Consider the following 24,349-nt stretch of genomic DNA (forward strand, 5'->3'; position numbering starts at 1 on the left):
TGGAAGATTGACCATAAGAGACTACATTTACCAGGTGTCCGCCTGGTGTCCTCCGTCAAAATTATTGCGTAATCTCCAGCTGCATGCACGTTTCCATTTGGTTCAGAAGAGAAAGGCAACTGCCACAAATTATTTATCATCGAAAAGATATGTGAAAAACACCTTGAGGTTTGATTCTAATCAACGTTTGCCATGTTTCTGTCGATATTATGGAGTTAATTTGGAAAAAAGTTTCGCGTTGTAATGACTGAATTTTCGGGGGTTTTCTTAGCCAAACGTGATGAACAAAACAGAGCGATTTCTCCTACACAAATAATCTTTTTGGAAAAACTGAACATTTGCTATCTAACTGAGAGTCTCCTCATTGAAAACATCCGAAGTTCTTCAAAGGTAAATGATTTTATTTGAATGCTTTTGTTTTTGTGAAAATGTTGCCTGCTGAATGCTAGGCTTAATGCTATGCTAGCTATCAATACTCTTACACAAATGCTTGTGTAGCTATGGTTGAAAAGCATATTTTGAAAATCTGAGATGACAGTGTTGTTAACAAAATGCTAAGCATGTGAGCCAATATATTTATTTCATTTAATTTGCGATTTTCAGAAATAGTTAACGTTGCGTTATGCTAATGAGCTTGAGGCTATGATTACGCTCCCGGATACGGGATTGCTCGACGCTAGAGGTTAACAAATCACCCATATTAGAACAATTATTTATTTTCAAACTTCACCTCTCTCTAGTATAGACTACTTATCATAATGAACTAAATCAACAAAATGTCACCGATAAGTGATCGGTATGATCAATAATGTTTGGTTTATTGTCCCAGCTCTAGTGAATACGCACTGTACAATTACAGGACAACAAGTATTTTGTCCAAGCAACTTCAAAAGCTCTTGTTTATAGAACACCTCTATCCCATTGGCTGCCGATTTCCTTTACCTAAACCAAACAAACAAACGTACATTTCATTAACACAAAAAATGTTTTTACCTTCAGGATATCCTTCTGGTGGACAGGTCGATCATTCACAAAGATAAATGTTTTGTCGGGGTTACTGGAGCTTGCTAAAGAGCAATCCATACCAGGTTTGGGAAAGAATCCATCAATGATGATCTGTTAAAATAAATAAAATCAACATAATAACTGGGGCACAATTTATCAGTGCAAAACATTTTTTTTACAGTTCATTTTGATCTCACTTCATACCAAGTGCCAATTAACATGCATATTACACAGGCAGGTAGAATGTAATACAGGGGTTCCCTTTTGTGATAGCAAATTCATCAGGGACCCCCCTCATAATCAGAACAACTCTCGTGCGACAAAAATGTATTACAGGGAGTTAGGGCTTTGCGAAAAAATTATATCTAGAATTTTTCCTACTTATGGGTGATTCACATCGATTTTTAAAACCTCTCTAAATAAGCTTTGCCGCACAATTACAATGCCTTCAGAAAGAATTCATACCCCTTGACTTCATCCACATTGTTGCATTATACTCCTCAATGCCATTGGATGAATCTTGGAACATATTCCAGTCTGTGCTAGCAAAACAGTCCTGTAGTGTAGCATCCGCATCATCTGCCCACTTCCGTACCAAGCGAATCACTGATACTTCCTGCTTTAGTTTTTGCTTGTAAGCAGGAATCAGGATAGAATTATGGTTGTATTTGCCAAATGGAGGGTGAGGGTCCATATAACCGATTATGTTGAACCAAACCTCAAATGCAAATAGCAAGTTGAAACTGCTTGTATTCAGAGAGAAAGAAGTTATATTTATTTGCATTGTTATTGTGGGGGAGGGGCTTGGCGTCTGCGTGCGAGTGGGAACATGCACAGTAAAGAAGGAATGAAGGAGACGAGACCAAAAAGACAAACACTCAAAAACAGAAGTAGAAAAAAAATGACTAAATTCTTGCGATGCAGGCATTTGGAACATTAATTCAAATTTGTTTTAACACAATCTAATTAATTCAATATATCGCCTAGTCCTACAAGGAGTTCTACTATAACGTCTGCAGTGCACAGCTGGACGAACCAAGTCTCACCCCCTGGGTTAATAACACTTAAAGGCTAGCCTCTTAGCATGACAAAGAAAATGTTTCATTTTTCAAGCTAATATCCTGCAATTCTACACATTTTGCCATGAGGCAGAAAGAAAACATTGCTGTTTTAAAGCTTATATTACAGTGCATTTAAAGTACTGAGTCGAAAAATGTATAATTGGTGGAGTACTGTGGATATAAATGTCTCAGAGCCTTCCAAGCCCATGTTGGCCAGTGATGCGAACATATATTGTAGATGAGTAATAGTACACAGTTTAAACATATTCCATGGATCCCTTGGGCAAAAGTAATTGAAATCTGTTAGTAGTACTCATTTGATGATCATTTGTTTTTCTATCATCATGATGTAATGTACGCATTAACTACAGCAGCTATGTAATAAACATGCTTTTTGAATCAGCAGTGTAGTGCTAGGGTAAAAATATAAAAAAATACCGCTTACATTAGTGTTTTCTAACCAAAAATCAGTTACCCAACATTAGAATGTTTAAAATTTTATGCCAAAATCTTAAAAATAACTTCAAACCAAGTCTTTGAACAATCTAGTCTCAGGGACTTTGAGATTTTTTCAAAAGTACACTTTCAAATTGATTCATGCCAGATCCTTAACAATTTCACATCTTTAAAGGGATAGTTCAGCCAAATTACATATTAGTTTCCTATGTCTATCTTTGAACAAGGCATGACAGCAATCCATGCTTTGGTTTAGTTTCCCTGGGACAGTTTCCATATGCTAACTCTTTGGCATTTGTGGCACAAATCCCATTCAAGTCAGATAATTTCAGATGATTTGGACATAATGCATTAAAAATGCCCATATCGGTCCCATGACTTGAAAGGGATTTTTGCCACAAATGCTAAAACATTAGAAAGTGGAAACAGTGCTAAGGGAAACTAAACAAAAGCATGGCTTGCTGCCATACCTGGTTCATAGACTGCTTACAGGGTAAGGAAACCAAAGTAATTTTGTATTTTGGGTGAAATATCCCTTTAAGGACTCACATGTTTTTTTATTCAAAAGAAACATCACGTTCACACTTGAAAACTGTTTGGACAACCAATGACATCAAACTGCTGTTTCCAAGCTTCTTAATTCTAGGAAACAGTTTCTGTTGGCGGCATGTGATAGACAAAAGTGTTGGTGAAAAGAGGACCAGCTCCAAATTACTCAAATTATCCACGGTGTACTGCATAACTCAGGCAAACCATTCTAAATTAACAAGCATTAGGGCCATATAGTTGGAGTTTTAACGAACTCTAATTACTGGCATTGAAACCTTAACAGCCGCCATGTACATTACGTATACTTTTCCATTAAAATATTTATCAATTACTTTGATGCAGGTGATCCTGCCCACAGACTACCTGGCCATGAATGAGCTTGGTTATTCGAGGCGGGGTCGTGTAGAGGTAATCTGGGCCTCATTGGCAGCAGTGTTCACTGCCACAGGACCCCGATCTCGTAATTACAAAAGTAGTACAGAAAAAAAACTGACCCAGGTTCCCCGCAGATACTCGTTGACACACTTACAGCTAAGCCTCTTGATGAGTCCACTGAATCAAGGAATGACAATGAGTATATTTTTAGACAAAATATGTCAAAACAGCCTGTGCCACCAGCTGTGCCACCAGAGACTGGGTTCGAGCCCAGGCTCTGTCGCAGCCGGCCGGGCCCGGGAGGTCCATGGGGACGACGCACAATTGGCCTAGCGTCGTCCAGGTTTTGGCCGGTAGGGATATCCTCGTCTCATCGCGCACCAGCGACTCCTGTGGCGGGCCGGGCGCAGAGCACGCTAACCAGGTCCACGGTGTTTCCTCTGACACATTGGTGCGGCTGGTTTCCGGGTTGGATGCCCGCTGTGTTAAGAAGCAGTAAAGCTTGGTTGGGTTTTGTTTCGGAGGACGCATGGCTTTCGACCTTCGTTGCAGCGATGAGACAAGATAGTAACTACAAAAAAGTCAAAAACAATGTCTTGCCAAAGATGAAATAGTTAAATATAGTAGGCACCAAGGTTAAGGGAAAATAACTAAACAAACCAAGTGAGAACTGTCTGAGATATGAAATCTGCAAGACAACATACCTAAATCTGAAAAACAGTGGTCCTAGGATTGACACAGGCCAGGGTCCTAAGATTGAGTCAAACTTGTCTCAGGTGACCTGAGCAGCAGGCCTGGCTGTGTTCCCCAGTCTGTCTGCACGTGTCACACCCATGAGCGCGGAACTGGAACACATCTTGGCTTGGTGTCCTACCCGATGAGTGATCATCTCTCCCTGGCTAATGACTGATTACTCAAGCAGACCTCTCACCGCATAAATTAAAAAGGTGGGTCTATAGGACATTCTAAGAATGTTGAGAAAAAAAATCAAAATTGGTAGACAAAAACATATCCTTATCTGGATAATGAGTTTCATGAGCCAGACCTAAGACTAATGTTATTGCAAAGCTATTGATGTAGCTGGGCTATATGTAATCAGGTACCACAAAACAACACACTATCCTCACACATGGAAGATGTAGTTCCAGGGACACATTGTTTTGGATTTAGATCGGCACACTGCTCATTTTAATGAGCAATGCAAAACTTCTATGTGTTACGTTATGAGTAAATGAAAAGCCAGTTCATTGATGCAATGCCATTTGTGGATTTGCACGTACACTACCGTTCTAAAGTTTGTGGTCAATCAGAAATGTCTTAGTTCTTGAAAAAAAAAGCACATTCTGTCCATTAAAATAACATTGAATTGATCATAAATACAGTGTAGACATTATTAATGTTGTAAATGACTATTGTAGCTGGAAACGGCTGATATTTAATGGAATATCTACATAGGCGTACAAGGGCCCATTGTCAGCAAACATCACTCCCATGTTCCAATGGCACGTTGTGTTAGCTAATCCAAATTTAGCATTGTAAAAAAGGCAATTTGATCATTAGAAAACCCTTTTGTAATTATGTTAGCACAGCATCCCGGATTTGCCTCTTCACTGTTGACGTTGAGACTGGTGTTTTGCGGGTACTATTTAATGAAACTGCCAGTTGAGGACTTATGAGGCATCGGTTTAGACACTAATGTACTTGTTCTCTTGCTCAGTTGTGCACCGGGGCCTCCCACTCCTCTTTCTATTCTGGTTAGAGACAGTTTGCACTGTTCTGTGAAGGGAGTAGTACACAGCGTTGTATGAGATATTCAGTTTCTTGGCAATTTCTCACATGGAATAGCCTTTATTTCTCAGAACAAGAATAGACTGATGAGTTTCAGAAGAAAGGTATTTTGTTTCTGCCCATTTTGAGCCTGTAATCGAACCCACAAATGCTGATGCTTCAGATACTCAACTAGTCTGAAGTAGGCCAGTGTTATTGCTTCTTTAAAATCAGCACAAAGGTTTTCAGCTGTGCTAACAATTGCAAAAGGGTTTCTAATGATCAATTAGCCTTTTAAAATGCTAAACTTGGACTAGCTAACACAACATGCCATTGGAACACAGGTGTGATGGTTGCTGACAATGGGCCCTTGTACGCCTATGTAGATATTCCATAAAAATAAATAAAAATCTGCCATTTCCAGCTACAATAGTCATTTACAACATTAACAATGTCTACATTGTATTTCTGATCAATTTTATGTTCTTTTAATGGACAAAAAAAGTTCTTTCAAAAACAAGGATATTTCTAAGTGAACCCAAACTTTTGAACTTTAGTGTACATGTGGTTCCTCTTGTTCTGCTCATTATCTAATTAGGTCAAGTTATGGGAGCACCAATGGTACCTTTGCACCAAAGGGCATGGTGGTGTGTTGTCACGTTGCCAAAATGAGCGTCACATTTTGTTCCACAAGAGGCATGGCTCCTACATCAACTTTCCAAAATCTATGAACTGGATTCCATGATCGCTAAGCTTCGGCGAATGAAAGGGGAGCCAATAAGCGTTCTTTCATTGCTACAGGGAGGACAAAGGCTAATGGTCCTTCTCATAACTAGGATCCAGAGTCCTGCTGAAAAACAACAACAAAAGCAAACAAGGGAAAGGGACTTGTGCTCCGTATCTGTCAGGCCACATTAGCCGAGAGATGCACGGCAGGTAGCAGCCACACAACACCTACCATGACAAAGCAGAAACTTAACGCTCCCCAGCCAACCCAATTACCAGGAACAAAGCAAATCTCACACAAGGAGAAAAAGGGCATAGACGTAGCTGCCGAACAGCCAACCAACATCATATACTGGCTTGAAATCAGGAGTTCTTGGTGCAGTCATTTACCAAGCTTGGTGTCTAGTATTTCTCACTTGCAGTCAGTCACAAACATGGTGGACCTGTCCGTTCTGCAGCTGAACCACCACCATCCAGAGCAAGTTCCATGCACTGTGGAACACACCCAGGATATGGAGAGAGGGTCTCTGGGGAAACTTGGTGTTGGCCAAGACTGGAGGGCAGTGAGAGGACGAGTGGCTGGGTTCCAGTGCAGCCGTGCCATGTCTCTCTATGACACTGGGCCATCCTCATGCACCACGGGGGTCACACAATCTCTTCGAATTTAATTCAGTGCCACATTTGTCACAAGGGTTCGAATGGCCTTTTCTTGTAAAGACAGTTATGGTGTATCGTTTCATGATTGCCCCTTCCATTTGCATCACACGTCATTTGAGTCAAATGGTGCTCCGACTCTTTACATGTCCTCTTTTTCTATTTTGGAGGCAGGGCACTTATTGTAGAAAAATATATACACATGTTTTTTAAAGTGACTGATGTGTACTTTTGGGAGATACAGAAGTCAATAAAATAGTAATTGGTGTCATTGAGCACTGCAAAACCAGCAATGTTTAAGTCAAGCTGTGTGGACACCTCCAAGAACAGCCACCTGCACATTTCAGGACTGAGGTATAACATTAAAGCCCTTGACTGTGGCTAATGTGTAGATTTGCTTGATCCAATTCCATGTTGAGACTACATTATGATAGCCACTCGAAAGAGGGTTCAATCAAAACAGATGGGAAGTTTCTGGGGTAAGGCCAACAACGTTGGTCCTAAGCGGTGTTGTAGAACTACTATCCAATTTCTGTTTTTCACTTATTTAGCATAGTTAAAATTGCATTATTGTAGTACGACAGAAGTGTTTTATCTATGATTACCGGTGTGGTTGAACCAGTCCCATGACAGAGTGATGCTGGTGTGAGTATTTGACTGACCTCTGGTTGTTGATGGTGGACGGGGAGCAGGTGGGCCACAGCGTTGGGCCCCAGTGTAGCCATGAGAGCCATCCTGTGATCGGACACCTTGGCCTTCTGCCACAACACCACCTGCAACAACACGTAGCAGCTTATTTTCAGTCTGGCTAAAAAAAGACCACCTGCCGGATCTCGAAATCAAGACAGTAGACGCTGACCACCAGTCAAAGCCTCTCCTGTAGCACTTCCCTTACCTGTGTGGTGGCACAAGAGGGGCTAAGAGAGAGGTTTACGGTGTCAACTGTTCCAGAAAGACCTGAACCAGACCAGGGGATTTGGGGAAGGCTAGATAACAAGTAAGTGAACACTGGTGCATATGTTAGGTCACATACTGTGAAAGCAATTCTACTGAATCAGCGAGTCTGTGCTAGCACCTTGGAGCTTGTAAAACAGACACTAGTTCACATTCTCAAAATCAGCATGTTGTCTGAGCATATTATTCAACCCAATGGATCAATGTGCACTGCATAATGAAAGTTGACCACAGTGGCCACAAGGTTACACAATCTTCCTCATCACTGTGCAACCTCCACCGAGGCACTGATTCCTCAGATTTTCCTTCGTGTCAGATGTATGAGAGGAAAGTAGTCCAGGAGAAAAAGAAAAAAACATTCACACCCACGGGTGGCCCTGTCATTGGTGTCCACCAACGAGTACATCTCCAGGGTGTTGATTTCTGTAAGCATGCTGCCCGCAGCAGCACACGTCTATGCAATGAAATATGCTATTTAGTGACTGTAAACGGATCACTCCCGTAAAAAGCACTTGGAGAAGCCATGAAACCCAACACAGGCTGAAGTGCAAAGTTCGGGATACGGGATATGTCTCCCAAGTGCTAATGCCATGAAATGGGGACACACTCCTCCCTTGATGATCTCCGAGTGATTTCAATGAAAAGTATACGGCGGTCGAGTAACTCCTCTGACTCCCTCCCCTATTATTTTATTCCAAGTGGCCACTGACTGAAACTGAATCTCAAGTCAAATTGTATTGGCGGCGTACACTATTTGCAGATGTTCAGTGAAATGCTTTTGCATCTAGCTCCAACAGTGCAGTAATACCTAACAAAACAAAAACACACACAACCCCCAAAAGAATGAGCAATGTCAGAGTCTAGAATATAAATATATACAAGATATATACAAGAAAAAATAAACAATGAGAGATTAACATTGTCACTGGCAATAAAACGTATATATGAATTTAAAAAAAAACATGCAACAATTTCAAAGATTTGAATACAGTTACAGTTCAATATAAAGGAAATCAGTAAATTGAAATAAATTCATTAGGCCCTAATTTATGGATTTTACATACAGATATGCATCTGTTGGTCACAGATCCCTTTAAAAAAGTAGAGGCGTGTATCAGAAAACCAGTCAGTATCTGGTGTGACCATTTGCCACATGCAGCGAGACATATCCTTCGCATAAAGTGCATCAGGCTGTTGATTGTGGCCTGTGGAATGTAGTCCCAATCCTCTTCGATGGCTGTGTGAACTTGCTGGACATTGGCGGGAACTGGAACATGCGGTCTTGCTTGTCAATCCAGAGCATCCCAAACATGCTCATTGGGTCACACCTGAAGAGTATAAAGCCCATGGAAGAACTGGGCCATTTTTAGCTTCCAGGAATTGTGTACAGATCCTTGTAACATGGGGCCATGCATTATCATGCTGAAACAGGTGATGGCGACGGATGAATGGCATAAGAGTGGGCCTCAGGACCCTTGTGGGGCCCTATGTTGAGGAGCAGCGTAGAGTAGATGTTGCTGCCTAACTTCACCACCTGGGGTCGGCCGTCAGGATGTCCAGGCACCAGTTGCACAGGGCAGGATTCAGACTCAGGGCCTCGAGCTTAGTGATGAGCTTGGAGGGCCCTATTATATTGAAAGCTGAGCTGTAGTTGAAGAGCAGCATTCTTACATAGGTATTCCTCTTGTCCAGATGGGATAGGGCAGTGTGCATTGCGTTTGCGTCCTCGCTGGATCTGTTGGGGCAGTATGCAAATTGTAGTGGGTGTCGGTTAAGGTGATATGATCCTTAACAAGCCAATCAAAGCAAAATGATGGCAGAAGTGCATGCTCGTCTGAAATAAAAAGATCCCAGAAATGTTCCATGCACGCATTTCTCCTTTGCCAAGATAATCCAAATCACTGGCAACCACTGCTTTAGCACACTCTGCTAACCCTGATGTCCTTGCCGTGTCTGAATCCTGGCTCAGGAAGGCCACCAAAAATTGAGATTTCCATACCCAACTATAACATTTTCCATCAAGATAGAACTGCCAAAGGGGGAGGAGTTGTAGTCTACTGCAGAGATAGCCTGCAAAGTAATGTCATACTTTCCAGGTCCATACCCAAACAGTTCCAACTACTAATCTTAAAAATTACTCTCTCCAGAAATAAGTCTCTCACTGTTGCTGCCTGCTACCGACCCCCCTCAGCTCCCAGCTGTGCCCTGGACACCATTTGTGAATTGATCACCCCCCATCTAGCTTCAGAGTTTGTTCTGTTAGGTGACCTAAACTGGGATATGCTTAACACCCCGGCAGTCCTACAATCTAAGCTAGATGCCCTCAATCTCACAGAAATCATCAAGGAACCCACCAGATACAACCCTAAATCTGTAAACAAGGGCACCCTCATAGACGTCATCCTGACTAACTGGCCCTCCAAATACACCTCCGCCGTCTTCAACCAGGATCTCAGCGATCACTGCCTCATTGCCTGTATCCGCTACGGAGCCGCAGTCAAACGACCACCCCTCATCACTGTCAAACGCTCCCTAAAACACTTCTGTGAGCAGGCCTTTCTAATCGACCTGGCCCGGGTATCCTGGAAGGACATTGACCTCATCCCGTCAGTTGAGGATGCCTGGTCATACTTTAAATAGTAACTTCCTCACCATTTTAGATAAGCATGCTCCGTTAAAAAAATGCAGAACTAAGAACAGATATAGCCCTTGGTTCACTCCAGACCTGACTGCCCTCGACCAGCACAAAAACATCCTGTGGCGGACTGCAATAGCATCGAATAATCCCCGCGAGATGCAACTGTTCAGGGAAGTCAGGAACCAATAAACGCGTCAGTCAGGAAAGCTAAAGCCAGCTTCTTCAGGCAGAAATTTGCATCCTGTAGCTCCAACTCCAAAAAGTTCTGGGACACTGAAGTCCATGGAGAACAAGAGCACCTCCTCCCAGCTGCCCACTGCACTGAGGCTAGGTAACACGGTCACCACCGATAAATCCATGTTTATCGAAAACTTCAACAAGCATTTCTCAACGGCTGGCCATGCCTTCCGCCTGGCTACACCTACCTCGGCCAACCGCTCAGCTGGGCTTGACAATCTGGACCCTCTATTTCTGAAACTATCCGCCGCCATTGTCGCAACCCCTATTACCAACCTGTTCAACCCCTTTCATATTGTCTGAGATCCCCAAGGTTTGGAAAGCTGCCGCAGTCATCCCCCTCTTCAAAGGGGGAGACACCCTGGACCCAAACTGTTACAGACCTATATCCATCCTGCCCTGCCTATCTAAGGTCTTCGAAAGCCAAGTCAACAAACAGGTCACTCACCATCTCGAATCACACCGTACCTTCTCTGCTGTGCAATCTGGTTTCCGAGCCGGTCACGGGTGCACCTCAGCCACGCTCAAGGTACTAAACGATATCATAACCGCCATCGATAAAAGACACTACTGTGCAGCCGTCTTCATCGACCTTGCCAAGACTTTCGACTCTGTCAATCACCATATTCTTATTGGCAGACTCAGTAGCCTCTGTTTTTCTGATGACTGCCTTGCCTGGTTCACCAACTGCTTTGCAGAGAGTTCAGTGTGTCAAATCGGAGGGCATGTTGTCCGGTCCTCTGGCAGTCTCTATGGGGGTGCCACAGGGTTCAATTCTCGGGCCGACTCCTTTCTCTGTATATATCAATGATGTTGCTCTTGCTGCGGGTGATTCCCTGATCCACCTCTACGCAGACGACACCATTCTATATACTTCCGGCCCGTCCTTGGACACTGTGCTATCTAACCTCCAAAAGAGCTTCAATGCCATACAACACTCCTTCCGTGGCCTCCAACTGCTCTTAAACGCTAGTAAAACCAAATGCATGCTTTTCAACCGTTCGCTGCCTGCACCCGCACGCCTGACTAGTATCACCACCCTGGATGGTTCCGACCTTGAATATGTGGACATCTATAAGTACCTAGGTGTCTGGCTAGACTGTAAACTCTCCTTCCAAACTCATATCAAACATCTCCAATCGAAAATCAAATCTAGAGGCGGCTTTCTATTCCGCAACAAAGCCTCCTTCACTCACGCCGCCAAACTTACCCTAGTAAAACTGACTATCCTACCGATCCTCGACTTCGGCAACGTCATCTACAAAATAGCTTCCAACACTCTACTCAGCAAACTGGATGCAGTTTATCACAGTGCCATCCGTTTTGTCACTAAAGCACCTTATACCACCCACCACTGCGACTTGTATGCTCTAGTCGGCTGGCCCTCGCTACATATTCGTCACCAGACCCACTGGTTCCAGGTCATCTACAAGTCCATGCTAGGTAAAGCTCCGCCTTATCTCAGCACACTGGTCACGATGGCAACACCCACCCGTAGCACGCGCTCCAGCAGGTGTATCTCACTGATCATCCCTAAAGCCAACACCTCATTTGGCCGCCTTTCGTTCCAGTTCTCTGCTGCCAGTGACTGGAACGAATTGCAAAAATCGCTGAAGTTGGAGACTTTTATCTCCCCCCACCAACTTCAAACATCTGCTATCTGAGCAGCGAACCGATCACTGCAGCTGTACATAGTCTTATCGGTAAATAGCCCACCCAATTTGACCTACCTCGTCCCCATACTGTTTTTATTTATTTACTTTTCTGCTCTTTTGCACACCAATATCTCTACCTGTACATGGCCATCTGATCATTTATCACGCCAGTGTTAATCTGAAAAATTGTAATTATTTGCCTACCTCATGCCTTTTGCACACAATATATATATATATATACTCTTTTTTTCTACTGTGTTATTGACTTGTTTATTGTTTACTCCGTGTGTAACTCTGTGTTGTCTGTTCACACTGCTATGCTTTATCTTGGCCAGGTCACAGTTGCAAATGAGAACTTGTTCTCAACTAGCCTACCTGGTTAAATAAAGGTGAAATAAAAAATCCCGGTTTCAACTGTACCGGTCAGATGGCAGAGAGCGTGTATGGTATTGTGTAAGCGAGTGGTTTGCCACATGGTTGCAGTGTGGTTATGGTATGGGCAGTCATAAGCTACGGACAACGAACACAATTGCATTTTATTGATGGCAATTTGAATGCACAGAGATACTGTGACGAGATCCTGAGGCCCATTGTTGTACCATTCAGCCGCCGCCATCACCACGTTCCAGCATGATAATGCACGGCCCCATGTCGCAAGGATCTGTACACAAATCCTGGAAGCTAAAAATGTCCCAGTTCTTCCATGGCCTGCATACTTACCAGACATGTCACCACCCATGGAGCATGTTTGCGATGCTCTGGATTCAGGTGTATAACAGTGTGTTCCATTTGCCACTAATATCCAGCAACTTCGCACAGCCATTGAAGAGGAGTGGGACAACATCAACAGCAGAGGAGTGGGCCACAATCAACAGCTTGATCAACTCTATGCAAAGGAGATGTGACCAATGCAGCTTGACACACCAGATGCGAACTGTTTTTCTGATCTACACCCCTACCTTTTATTTTTTATGGCATCTGTGACCCTTAGATGCATACCTACCTTCCCAGTCATGTGAAATCCATAGATGAGGGTCTGATGACCTAATTTCATTTGACTGATTCCTTATATGAACTGTAACTTAGTAAAATCTTTGAAATTGTTGAATGTTGCGTTTATATTTTCGTTCAGTGTAAGTTACATTTATGTATTTCATTTTCAATAAATTTGCACAAATGTCAAGAAACTTGTTATTACTTTGTCATTAGGCGGTATTGTATGCAGATGGGTGAGAAAAAAACAAATGTAATCCATTTTGAATTCTGGCTGTAACAACAAAATATGGAATAAGTTGAGGGGTATGAATGGTTTCTGAAGACACTGTACCTGCGTATGACACTGATCTACAAGTCAGATGTGCGCACAGTGCGGGAGACTCATTGGCGTGAGCAGCTGTGAGGTAGCTAGGCATACCCTATCCCTGTTCTAATATGTGTAGGCTACACCTGTGCTGCACCTTCAGCATTCAGATGTTCAGATGTAAAATGGCTTTCACAATATTAAAATCATAGGCTTTAATGCGGGACAACCAATGTAATTTGCTGGGTCATTGTTACCAAATACGCTGTAGAAAATTGTGTTTTTACCGGTAGAGCTGTGTGGGCTACTGGGGTGGACACAACTCACATCTCACTGATTGAACATGTTACTGCGAATTGTTTTTTTTCGGTCATTACATGAACAGGGTAAAAGTGTCATTTCATAACAAGGACAGCAATCATTTTTGTGAGCTGCACTGGTCTGAACGGGAGAAGAGAGCAGCTCTCCTCCGTAAAGTTCCAAACGGCCAAAAACATTTGCTTTTGTGACAGTGGTGAAATCCAAAGCTGTGTTATACACTGCTCAAAAAATAAAGGGAACACTTAAACACAATGTACTTCCAAGTCAATCACACTTCTGTGAAATCAAACTGTCCACTTAGGAAGCAACACTGATTGACAATAAATTTCACATGCGGTTGTGCAAATGGAATAGACAACAGTTGGAAATTATAGGCAATTAGCAAGACACCCCCAATAAAGGAGTGTTTCTGCAGGTGGTGACCACAGACCACTTCTCAGTTCCTATGCTTCCTGGCTGATGTTTTGGTCACTTTTGAATGCTGGCGATGCTTTCACTCTAGTGGTAGCATGAGACGGAGTCTACAACCCACACAAGTGGCTCAGGTAGTGTAGCTCATCCAGGATGGTACATCAATGCAAGCTGTGGCAAGAAGGTTTGCTGTGTCTGTCAGCGTTGTGTCCAGAGCAAGGAGGCGCTACCTGGAGACAGGCCAGTACATCAGGAGATGTGGAGGAGGCCATAGGAGGGCAACAACCCAGCAGTAGGACCGCTACCTCCGCCTTTGTGCAAGGAGGAGCAGGAGGAGCACTGCCAGAGCCCTGCAAAATTACCTCCAGCAGGCCACAAAAATGCATGCGTCTGCTCAAACGGTCAGAAACAGACTTCATAAGGGTGGTATGAGGGCCCGACGTCCACAGGTGGGGGTTGTGCTTACAGCCCAACACCGTGCTGGACGTTTGGCATTTGCCAGAGAACACCAAGATTGGCAAATTTGCCACTGGCGCCCTGTGCTCTTCACAGATGAAAGCAGGTTCACACTGAGCACATGTGACAGACGTGACAGAGTTTGGAGACGCCGTGGAGAACGTTCTGCTGCCTGCAACATCCTCCAGCATGACCGGTTTGGCGGTGGGCCAGTTATGGTGTGAGGTGGCATTTCTTTGGGGGGCCGCACAGCCCTCCATGTGCTCGCCAGAGGTAGCCTGACTGCCATTAGGTACCGAGATGAGATCCTCAGACCCCTTGTGAGACCATATGCTGGTGCGGTTGGCCCTGGGTTCCTCCTAATGCAAGACCTCATGTGGCTGGAGTGTGTCAGCAGTTCCTGCAAGAGGAAGGCATTGATGCTATGGACTGGCCCACCCGTTCCCCAGACCTGAATCCAATTGAGCACATCTGGGACATCATGTCTCGCTCCATCCACCAACGCCACGTTGCACCACAGACTGTCCAGGAGTTGGCAGATGCTTTAGTCCAGGTCTGGGAGGAGATCACTCAGGAGACCATCCGCCACCTCATCAGGAGCATGACCAGGTGTTGTAGGGAGGTCATACGGGCACGTGGAGGCCACACACACTACTGAGCCTAATTTTGACTTGTTTTAAGGACATTACATCAAAGTTGGATCAGCCTGTAGTGTTGTTTTCCACTTTAATTTTGAGTGTGACTCCAAATCCAGACCTCCATGGGTTGATAAATTTGATTTCCATTGATAATTTGTGTGATTTTGTTGTCAGCACATTCAACTATGTAAAGAAAAAAATATTTAATAAGAATATTTCATTCATTCAGATCTAAGATGTGTTATTTTAGTGTTCCCTTTATTTTTTTGAGCAGTGTATTAATTGGCAATGTAGGTCATTGCTCATTTCCAATGATAAATATTGACATATTACTAGCTCAAAACAATTTGTTCTTATAATAGACAATTTAAATCAACTGGGTGATGAGAATTTCAGATCAATTGTCCCCCCTCATCTGATTGTGGTAGATGCTCAGTCTGCACTATGGCTCAGCTCACACACTACATCATACAAAACACACAGCTCAGAAGTCAGCTGAGACAGAGCCAATCGTTTCAAACTAAAAGTATCGTTCCTGTATAGTATCGGAGCCCATGTAACAAGATGTGTATCGAATTGTGTTTGTAAGGAGAGAAACACATCCCTGGAATAAGATGAAGGGACTTAAAATGGTAGATCAAGACACCACTAACGTATCAAATCACACACAGCATTAAGGACACTCTAAACAGTGATTATTGGGAGGTGGTATGCAGGGATTGGTTTCATGGAATATACAGACAGATGAGGACACCTTGTGGTAAGAAGTATAAGATTCATAAATAATAAGAAAGAAGTTGTACCTTATTGTGAGTGAGGGTGAGTCTCAGTTCTGGTTTTATAATGGCATAGGCCATGAGCAGGTCCTGCACCTTCTTCAACTCCTCCTTGCACTTCTTCGTGTTGGCATAGTACTGCCTCCTCACTGGGAGATTCTTAAAAAGCTTCAGCGCACAGACTGTGGTACCTGAAAAGACATCAAAGCTCATGTCTACCCATAACATTTCTCTGTCAAGTATACATAATAAATATTGCTGGAATCGGACGGAATGGATCGTCCGTTTCAGTAAAAAGGAAAAAGCCAAACCTTGCCCGAGGTGAGAGGGCTTCTGGGAAACAACACTTCCCGTGAGGTCAAGCGTGTATTGGGTCCCGACGTCGTCCTCTGACGTCTTTGTCGTGACAGCTACCTGGTGGGAGTCAATGGGACAAATCTATCACAGCTACTTAGTTCCACTGACTTTTTGGAGCAGAATTGTCTAAAAGACAGATATCTGACCTCTGCCACAGCGCAGATGGAGCCCAGGGCCTCTCCTCTGAAGCCATATGTCGCCAGGTGCTCCAGGTCGTCATGACTGCAGATCTTAGAGGTATAGTGTTGCACAGCCATCACAGCAGTATCAGCAGCTTTGATGCCAGAGCCATTGTCTCGGATTTCTATTCGATCAAAACCATAATTCTCCTAAGACATGACAAACAAAAACAGAATGCAGTTCATAAGAAATTGTAGTTAGTTCAGTGTAGTCCCTTCTAAAGTCTCTCAAAAGGAGACTTAGGTTTGGGTCCTATTAACACCTAAGATCTTAAAAGTACCTTTTGTGGGTTGATCTGATCATATTTTAGTGTCCACTGAAGCTTATTTTCCAATTCAAGAGGAGGAAGTACAAGAAAATAATCAATTGTGCTTCAATAAAACATTAGCTTCCTTCCATACAGGCTAGATGTGCTAGATGCTTGGAGGCATTTGATATTGACGATGTGGTGTTGTTCACAGTTCCGGAAAAATGTCTTCCTCTTCATAAGTGGATTTGTTTCCCTCTTGGCAATATAGGAGAAGAGTTAGAAATATTAGTCCAATAAAAAAGCTTCACTATGTCCTCAGAGGCTGGCTGTGCTGCCTGAAAGTATTACTGCTGACAGCTCATTAAGAAATGGCTTTGAAGTGGGCAAAGACTGCATTGATGAGAGTGAACTCAAGTATTCCGCCATGCCAAGAAAAACAAGCTCACACTGAGAGCAGGTGAGCTGAGCCCACTCGAAATGGGAAAATATCTTAGGAATTCAGATGACATGACCATGAGTACACTACAACCATTTCAGACAGTAATTGGGAGTTGGAGACTGTGTGTTGCTAGCTATTCATTTTATCATGACAGGTTAAACAGCATACCTTAAAAAGGGCAATTCTGCCACTTTTCAACCTCATTCATCATCTCCAACACAAAACCATTGTCTACATACAGTGCCTTCGGAAAGTACTCATACTCCTAGACTTTCTCCACATTGTTACATTATAGCCTTATTCTAAAATGGATCAAATAATTTATTTTCCTCAGCAATCTACACTCAATACCCCATAATGACAAAGTGAAAACAGGTTTAGACATTTTTGCAAATGTATTCCAAATAAAAAACAGAACTACATTATTTACATAAGTATTCAGACCCTTTGCGATGACACTCTAAATTGAGCTCAGGTGCATCCTGTTTCCAATGATCGTCCTTGAGCTGTTTCCACAAAGTGATTGTCCGCCTGTTGTAAATTCAATTGATTGGACATGGATTTGGAAGGCACACACGTCTAAATAAAGTCTCACAGTTGACAGTAAATGTCAGTGCAAAAACCTAGCCATGAGGACAAAGGAATTGTCCACAGAGCTCCGAGACAGGATTATGTCAAGGCACAGATCTTGGGAAGGGAACCAAAAGAAATGTCTGCATCACTCCTAAATGGAAGACTCTTCCTAGAGCTGGCAGCCAGGCCAAACTGAGCAATAAAGGGAAAAGGGCCTGGCAGGGAGGTGACCAAGAACTTGATGGTCACTCTGACAGAGCTCCAGAGTTCCTCTGTGAGGATGGGATAACCTTCCAGAAGGACAACCATCTCTGCAGCACTCCACCAATCAGGCCTTTATGGTAGAGGGCCAGACAGAAGCCACTCCTCAGTAAAAGCCACATGACAGCCCGCTTGAAATTTGCGAAAAAGGCACCTAAAGACTCTCAGACATGAGAAACAAGATTCTCTGGTCTGTTGAAACCAAGATTGAACTCTTTGGCCTGAATGCCAAGCGTCACGTCGAGGAAACCTGGCCCCATCCCCACAATGAAGCATGGTGGTGGCAGCATCATGCAATGGGGATGTTTTTCAGCGACAGGGAGACTAGTCAGGATGAGGCAAAGATGAACGGAGCAAAGTACAGAGAGATCCTTGTTGAAAACCTGCTCCAGAGCGCCATCGTTTCTCTTTGCTTTTTGAGCTGTTCTTGCCACAATATGGACTTGGTCTTTTACTAAATAGGGCTATCTTCTGTATACCACCCCTACATTCCACAACACAACTGATTGGGTCAAATGCATTAAGGAAAGAAAGTCCACAAATGAACTCTTAACAAGGCACACCTGTTAATTGAAATGCATTCCAGGTGACTACCTCATGAAGCTGGTTGAGAGAATGCCAAGACTGTGCAAAGCTGTCATCAAGGCAAAGGGTGGCTACTTTGAAGAATCTGAAAAATATATTTTGATTCGTTTAACACTTTTTGCTTACTACATGATTCCATATGTGTTATTTCATGTCTTCACTAAATTATACTATGTAGAAAATAGTACAAATAAAGAAAAACCCTGGAATGAGTAGTTGTGTCCAAACTTTGATTGGTACTGTAGCTGTGAAGCAACGAACCCCATTCAGCTTTACAGAGCTTGAGAGGATCTGCAGAGAGGAATGAGAATCTCCGCAAATAAAAGGTGTGCCAAGCTTGTAGCGTCATACCCAAGAAGACTGGAGGCTGCAGCGAGCCTAAGGTGCTTCAAGAAAGTACTTAGTAAAAGGTCTGAATACTTATGTAAATGTTATATTTCCGTTTTGTATTTAGTAAAAATTTACACAAATTTCAAAAAAACTATTTTTGCTTTGTCATTACGAGGTATTGTGTGCAGATTGAGGGGGGAAAAAAATCATTTAATACATTTTAGAATAAGGATGTAACTTAAAATGTGGAAAACGTCAAGGGATCTGAATACTTTCCGATTGCACTGTATCTGAAAACGTTTCTATGATCTGTGGTTAAAAAGACAAGGTCCTCTGTCGTATCCGGCCGCGACCGGGAGGTCCGTGGGGCGACGCACAATTGGCCTAGCGTCGTCCGGGTTAGGGAGGGTTTGGCCGGTAGGGAAATCCTTGTCTCATCGCGCACCAGCGACTCCTGTGGCGGGCCGGGCGCAGTGCGCGCTAACCAAGGTTGCCAGGTGCACGTGTTTCCTCCGACACATTGGTGCGGCTGGCTTCCGGGTTGGATGGCGCTGTGTTAAGCAGTGCGGCTTGGTTGGGTTGTGTATCGGAGGACGCATGACTTTCAACCTTCGTCTCTCCCGAGCCCGTACGGGAGTTGTAGCGATGAGACAAGATAGTAGCTATTAAAACAATTGGATACCACGAAATTGGGGAGAAAAAAGGGGTAAAATAAAAAAAATAAAAAGACAAGGTCCTAAAAACAATGCAGGGTAGGAGTAACCCTTAACGTTCGTTCGTTCTTCGTTGGGCAATTATAAGCCTCCTAAATTGGAACGTAGTGGCTGTACAGTAACATGCTATATATGATTTCAGAGCTCTGGCTCTGCGCTTCACTGTGCTGTATGGTTTTGACTGACAGCCGTTCTGAATTTGAACACTGTGAGCAACAAGAAGTTACCCCCATCCCTCCTGGCAATTTTTGCACATTACATGTTGTCTGCAAGAATGAAATGCAGTAAATTAAGATGACCATGTATTTTGACAGATGAGACGTTGAGTATTAAAATAAATACTGCTTTGATGCCATGAGTCCAAATGTGCACTTCACATTTCCAAATCATCAAACATGTCATATACAGTATTGACTTTCATGAAAACTGTGATGTACAGTTACAAGATGACATGCCGTCATACCCTGGGTTGTTCTGAACAGAATGACCCCGTTTTTTAAATTTGCCACGGCAAACCTACCTGAATGCACTCATGACTCCTTACCAAAATGACGATCTATTTTCTGAATTGCATTGTGAAAGCCTAACACTAAGATTGTATTTTATTACTTAACTAGTCAAGTTGGCAATAGAGCAAGCTTTCAAATCATGATAGATTGCAATTTATAATGGACTGTTTTTGGATTGCGTAAACATAAATTTTGTGATGGCAGGGATGCAGGGTTGCATTCCAAACTAAAAGTTCCTTCTAGTCATAAAAGTTCATTAAGACTGCTTAGGAACTGTGCACACTTCGGACCACTAGGCTACCTGCCACCCCATGTAGAAAAACATATTTTCACATATGAAGACACTTATTGTGCTGGAGATAATGAAAATTAGGTTGAAAAGTGGTGCAACTGCCCTTTAACCTCTTCTAATTCTCACCAGGGAAAACAAGTCAAAGATGTGCTTTACAATGTGACAATTTCAACATGCCATTAGTGATTTGCATGTGCTTCCCTGGTCACAGTAAAGGTTAAAATAATATTTTACCAGTTTAATGTCGATGCTCAATGCACCAGCATCCAAGGAATTCTCCAGCAGCTCCTTCACCACGTTTACCACAGAGGTGATGACCTGACAGCTGGACAGAAGCCTCACGGTATCTACAGACAGACGGTTCATGATGTGTTACTGTTTATGGACACCTGCAATATGGAGAGAAAAAAAACTGATATGACATTGTAGCACAGATGGAACAATGAGATACATTTCACTGGAATATAAAATATGAAGCATCCACTTGGCGTTTCCACTCACTACCAAATATGGCAGGCAGTGGGAGTAGATGAAACTAGATTGCAGATTGTAGGCCAAAATCAAATATTCTCATCGATTAAAGTTTTTAAAATCACATTGTTTAGAAGGAGTGTAAAGTCGAATTGAGTTATTGCATACGCGCATTTCACGAGTAGGCGTTCCCGAACGGAAATATTTAGACGTATGCAAGAACGGGCCAATAGGATCTCGCTTGGCTGCAACGCCACTATGACTCTATTCCAAATTGGAAACGACAGGCCATGGTCTATCTTGGTTTAATTATAACAATCTTTGATTGTCGTGCAATGAGATGTCACTCACAACACAATTGCTAGCTAACTTGTTGGCTGATTAGGGTTAAATTAGCTAGCAAGGGTGTATTCATTCCGCAGATTCGGTTGCTAAAAGTTTGTTAAAACGGAACGGAGGGGGACTTCAATTAATTTGTCCAATATAAACTCTCGTTTTAGTTCCAGCTAATTATTATACCCATGGTTGGCTGAGTGAATAACATTAGCTAGTTAACTAACCTTACCTGACAGCCATCAACTCTCGAAACGATGAATACATTTACAATACATTTTAACACAATAGGGACTCACTGGTGGACTGTGTAGTTAATTATTTGAAAGACAGCGGTCTCCTACCTCCGCGTCCGGTCTGGTTCAATAACAATAACGCAAATACACGTGCTAAAAAAATGTGACGCTGTGAAGTAGTTCAGTGTGTAAAGCAGGCAAGAATAATTAAGCATTTCCAGGTCACGGATTTTCGGAATCATTCAGAATAAGAGTCCCGTCCAGTATACTTGGTAAATAAAAGTTAGGACGAACATTATGGAAAATGTGCACAATTATCGATATATTTTATCCTACACTGAACAAAAATACGCAAAGTATTGGTTTCATGAGCTGAATTATTATTATATATATTTTTTTAATGTTCCATACGCACAAAAAAGCGTGTTTCTCTCAAATTCGGTGGACAAATTTGGTTACATCCCTGTTAATGAGCATTTCTCCTTTGCAAAGATAATCCATCCACAGGTGTGGCATATGAAGAAGCTAATTGAACAGCATGATCATTATACAGGTGCACCTTGAGCTGGGGACAATAAAAGACCACTTTAAAATGTGCAGTTTTATCACAGCACAATGCCACTGATGTCTCAAGTTGAGGGAGCGTGCAATTGGCAAACTCACTGCCGGAATATCCACCGCTGTTGCCAAATAACTGAATGCTACCTCCAACTTCGTTTTAGAGAATTTAGCAGTATGTCCAATCAGCCTCACAACCGCCGACCACCTGTAACCACACCAGCCCAGGACCTCCACATCTGGCTTCTTCACCTGCAGGACCATCTGAGAGGGGGTGGAATGGTGCTGAGGATAATTTCTGTCTGTAATAAAGCCCTTTTTTGGGGGGAAACTAATTCTGATTGGCTGGGCCTGGCTCCACCATGGGTGGGCCTGGCTGCCAAGTGGGTGGGCCTATGCCTTCCAATGCCCACTCATGGCTGCACCCCTGCCCAGTTGTGAAATCCATAGATTAGGGCCTAATTAATTTATTTCAATTGACTGATTTCCTTACGGCAACCTTCCGGTTTCTAGTCCAACGCTCTAACCACTAGGCTACCCTGCCGCCCCTATAATTTTTTGCACCATGTACACAATTTTCTGTACAATTTGTCACAGGTAAAGGGTGTCCATTCTAGTCAGGACCACTTCTAGTTTCCAAATCCACAGAGTTTCACCCAGAGGAGCGTGCTGCTCATTTTGTGGTCCTTAAATGATCTCAGCAACAAACAAAATAGGTCCTCTCAATGTCAACTGCATTTATTTTCAGCAAACTTAACATGTGCAAATATTTGTAAGAACATGAGATTCAACAACTGAGACATAAACTGAATAAGTTCCACAGACATGTGACTAACAGAAATGGAATAATGTGTCCCTGAACAAAGGGGGGGTCAAAATCAAAAGTAACAGTCAGTATCTGGTGTGGCCACCAGCTGCATTACGTACTGCAGTGCATCTCCTCCTCATGGACTGCACCAGATTTTTCAGTTCTTGCTGTGAGATGTTACCCCACTCTTCTACCAATGCACCTGCAAGTTCCCAGACATTTCTTGGGGAATGCCCCTAGTCCTCACCCTCCAATCCAACACGTCCCAGACGTGCTCAATGGGATAGAGATCCGGGCTCTTCGCTGGCCATGGCAGAACACTAACATTCCTGTCTTGCAGGAAATCATGCACAGAACGAGTAGTATGGCTGGTGGCATTGTCATGCTGGAGGGTCATGTCAGGATGGGCCTGCAGGAAGGGTACCACATGAAGGAGGAGGATGTCATCCTTGTAACGCACAGCGTTGAGACAGTGTTTAAACATTGGAATAAAACAAGATTTTATTTTGGGTTCTGATTGGGTACGATAGTTGAACTAAGCACATGTGGTATGTATAAGTTAATCGTCAAGAATCAAAATGGGTGTGTGCAATGGATGATTACTTTTAAAGCTGTTAACAATAAAATCAATGATATAGTATTATTTGTGCTATAAAGGCAATTAATTTTTCCCTTTTTTTCATATTGTTAAACAAAATTCTAAGTTTGCTAACATTTCCACATAAAATGTAATGAAATTCGACCATTTTTATCGATTTTTTACTATCTTCATTGTGGGACTTTTATTTTGAAGGGAAATCGCGGAGGTCACGGCCTTATTCTTGCTGGTGGAAGAGGTCAAATTAGCGCCTTCACACCTTTGGCATGTGATTGGCTGTTTGGAAAGTTAGTTCCTAACTAAGTACATCCGGGTCATGGATTTTTTGAACTCCTTCAGAGTAAGAGTTATGACCTGTACACTTTGTAAATTAATAAAATGATGACAAATGTGCACAATTACTGATATATTTTATACTAGCTATACTAGCTATAATTTAAAGTATTTCCATAAGATATGATGTGATTCATTTGTATATTTTTTCAAGCCTAAATGGTCACAATGTTATTTTGTGTGTGTGTGTATTTCCTATAATTTATTGCACCTACATTGTGTCACAGTAAAAGGGGGTTCCATTCACGTGTAGTTTCCAAATCCACAGAGTTTACACCCCTAGGAGCGTTGCTGCTGATTTTGCCAATCAGTTTAAATGCAGTACTTGTTTTCATATTGGGGGGGGGGGGGTCCATTCTATTCAGGAGCACTTCTATATATGTCATTTATACCATACAAAGATTCTGTAGAACCTACTAAGTACTCCCAACCCCCCTTTTACTTCGGCACATATATTAGTATTTTATTTTTTCAGCCAATGTGTAATTTATAGACCTGTAGGGGCCGATTCCGACTAAGGAAATGTAAGCCTTTTCTCTGCACG

At 42.8% G+C, this 24,349-nt stretch overlaps 1 protein-coding gene across 3 annotated transcripts in view; it reads right to left on the bottom strand.

Moving 5' to 3' along the window:
* pms1 (PMS1 homolog 1, mismatch repair system component) overlaps positions 1-21,703 on the bottom strand; it is a 65,739-nt gene extending 44,036 nt beyond the window's left edge. Inside the window, exons 1-7 of one of the 3 annotated variants that reach the window (XM_064975831.1) lie at positions 21,617-21,703; positions 20,703-20,857; positions 16,483-16,665; positions 16,291-16,393; positions 16,007-16,170; positions 7,256-7,366; positions 994-1,116 (exon numbers count right to left, since the gene is read on the bottom strand). In XM_064975831.1, coding sequence (XP_064831903.1) covers positions 994-1,116; positions 7,256-7,366; positions 16,007-16,170; positions 16,291-16,393; positions 16,483-16,665; positions 20,703-20,834 — 816 coding nt within the window. In that variant the 5' untranslated portion in view covers positions 20,835-20,857; positions 21,617-21,703. Of the gene's footprint in view, positions 1-993; positions 1,117-7,255; positions 7,367-16,006; positions 16,171-16,290; positions 16,394-16,482; positions 16,666-20,702; positions 20,858-21,499; positions 21,545-21,571 lie in introns of those variants that run through there. The other 2 variants (XM_064975830.1, XM_064975833.1) reach the window with 2 other exon arrangements.
* Positions 21,704-24,349: the final 2,646 nt, after the last annotated feature.

The sequence above is a fragment of the Oncorhynchus masou genome, chromosome 10 (assembly GCF_036934945.1).
Source record: "Oncorhynchus masou masou isolate Uvic2021 chromosome 10, UVic_Omas_1.1, whole genome shotgun sequence".
Taxonomy (NCBI): Eukaryota; Metazoa; Chordata; class Actinopteri; order Salmoniformes; family Salmonidae; genus Oncorhynchus; species Oncorhynchus masou.